The sequence below is a fragment of the Nansenia antarctica genome, assembly GCF_963989245.1.
Source record: "Nansenia antarctica genome assembly, chromosome: 9".
In the NCBI taxonomy this organism is placed as follows: Eukaryota; Metazoa; Chordata; class Actinopteri; order Argentiniformes; family Microstomatidae; genus Nansenia; species Nansenia antarctica.
The window spans coordinates 45,264,847-45,267,346 of NC_137679.1; the positions used below are offsets into that span (position 1 = coordinate 45,264,847).

Sequence of the window (2,500 nt, forward strand, 5' to 3'; positions counted from 1 at the left end):
TCTATGTCTGCTTCCTGGGGGAGGAGGGGTGAGTCTGGGGGAGGAGGGGTGAGTCTGGGGGAGGAGGGGGGAGGGGGGAGCTCTATGTCTGCTTCCTGGGGGAGGAGGGGTGAGTCTGGGGGAGGAGGGGTGAGTCTGGGGGAGGAGGGGTGAGTGTGGGGGAGGAGGGGGGAGGGGGGAGCTCTATGTCTGCTTCCTGGGGGAGGAGGGGTGAGTCTGGGGGAGGAGGGGGGAGTCTGGGGGAGGAGGGGGGAGGGGGGAGCTCTATGTCTGCTTCCTGGGGGAGGAGGGGGGAGTCTGGGGGAGGAGGGGGGAGTCTGGGGGAGGAGGAGGGGGGAGTTTATTAGTATCTTAATGTCTCTTTCTGTCTGTCTGTGTGTCTCTCTCTCTCTCTGTCTCTCCCTCTCTCTCTCTCTCTCTCCCTCCCTCCCTCCCCCAGACTGGACTACTCGGGCCCCTCCAGGGAGCTGTTCTTCCTGGTGTCCAGGGAGCTGTTTAACCCGTACTACGGCCTGTTTGAGTACTCTGCCAACGACACCTACACCGTCCAGATCAGCCCCATGTCCGCATGCGTGGACAACCACCACGAATGGTACTCACACACACACACCTATACACTAGGGCTGGGACGACGCGTCGACATAGTCGACGTAATCGACTACGTCAATACGTCGACTTGCGTAATGTGCGTCGGTGCGTCGCAAAAAAAAAGTATCTAACTGCAATTGCGGCACTGCGCCGACGTGGTGGCGGGGGCGCTGTTTCGCAAATAAGTTAGCTTTCGTGTTTGCTAGCGAAATAGCTGATAGTATGTTGACTGCTCAAGGAGAATACATATTTGAAAGTACAGAATGCCTGAGAGCCTTATATTGCATTATATTACATTATATTTTGAATGGTCATCTGGTGCCTGAATATTGTGTTTTCCTTTACATAAATAATGACATTTTCACCATAAATTGATGCAGAAAGGGCACAAATTGGTGCATATCAATTCACCAGAATGCAAGAAATTAAGTGTTTGATGTTTAAGGACCCCCAGACAGCCTTGCTTCATGGGTCCCCCCCCGATGTCAAACACCACTGGTACCACCTCCGCCTCATTTTGAGCCAGGAAAAACCCTGATGGCCATGTTGGCATTCAAGTTGGCTAAACATAGCAGTGATTGGGCCTGTGTCTGGGGCTGTTTGACAGAGGCAGTTACAGTAGTAGTAGTAGTAGTAGTAGTAGTAGTAGTAGTAGCAGGTCGCCGAATTAAAGGTGTCTGTGTTTAATTGCGGGCCCACAGACAGCCCCCATACATCAGCTGATCATTTAAAGGGGCGGCCGTCTGAGTAATGTGCATGTCACACGCTGCTTTGTTTTATAAAAGCAGCAGCTATTACCCAGAGTGCTTTATAAAGACACTGTTAAACAGAGAGAGACAATACAGCCATTATTTTGGGGGAAATTAAGTGATACATTAATCGAACAGTAAAAAAAATAATCGGTAGACTAATCGTTAAATAAGTCGTTAGAGTAACCGACTAATCGAAAAAATAATCGCTAGATTAATCGTTAGAAAAATAGTCGTTTGGGACAGCCCTACTATACACACACACACACCTATACACACACACCTATATATATACACACACACCTACACACACACACACCTATACACACACACACACACACACACACCTATACACACACACACACGCACAACCACCACGAATGGTACTCACACACACACACACACACACACACACACACACACACACACACACACAGAACCACCACGAATGGTACACACACACACACCTGTACACCACCTATACACACACACACACACAACCACCACGAATGGTAGACACACACACCCACACACACACACACACCTGTACACCACCTATACACACACACACACACACACCTGTACATCACCTATACACACACACACACACACACTCACACACACACACACACAGGCACACACACCTATACACACACATCTGATTTCAGAGGGTGTCATTTCCATATTCAGGCCTGCCGCAACGCTGTACAAACACTCCACTGTAAAGCCTAGCATGTTCAGTCTGTAAAGCCTAGCATGTTCAGTCTGTAGAGCCTAGCATGTTCAGTCTGTAGAGCCTAGCATGTTCAGTCTGTAAAGCCTAGCATGTTCAGTCTGTAAAGCCTAGCATGTTCAGTCTGTAAAGCCTAGCATGTTCAGTCTGTAAAGCCTAGCATGTTCAGTCTGTAAAGCCTAGCATGTTCAGTCTGTAGAGCCTAGCATGTTCAGTCTGTAAAGCCTAGCATGTTCAGTCTGTAAAGCATAGCATGTTCAGTCTGTAAAGCCTAGCATGTTCAGTCTGTAAAGCCTAGCATGTTCAGTCTGTAAAGCCTAGCATGTTCAGTCTGTAAAGCCTAGCATGTTCAGTCTGTAAAGCCTAGCATGTTCAGTCTGTAAAGCCTAGCATGTTCAGTCTGTAAAGCCTAGCATGTTCAGTCTGTAAA

General features: G+C 48.8%; 1 protein-coding gene across 1 annotated transcript in view; it reads left to right on the forward strand.

The window, feature by feature from the left end:
* The window catches only part of hecw2b (HECT, C2 and WW domain containing E3 ubiquitin protein ligase 2b), a gene marked incomplete at both ends in the record, with an annotated part of 39,876 nt that overhangs the window by 29,635 nt on the left and 7,741 nt on the right, over positions 1-2,500 (forward strand). The window contains 1 exon segment of the mRNA XM_080539846.1: positions 440-592. Coding sequence (XP_080395972.1) covers positions 440-592 — 153 coding nt within the window.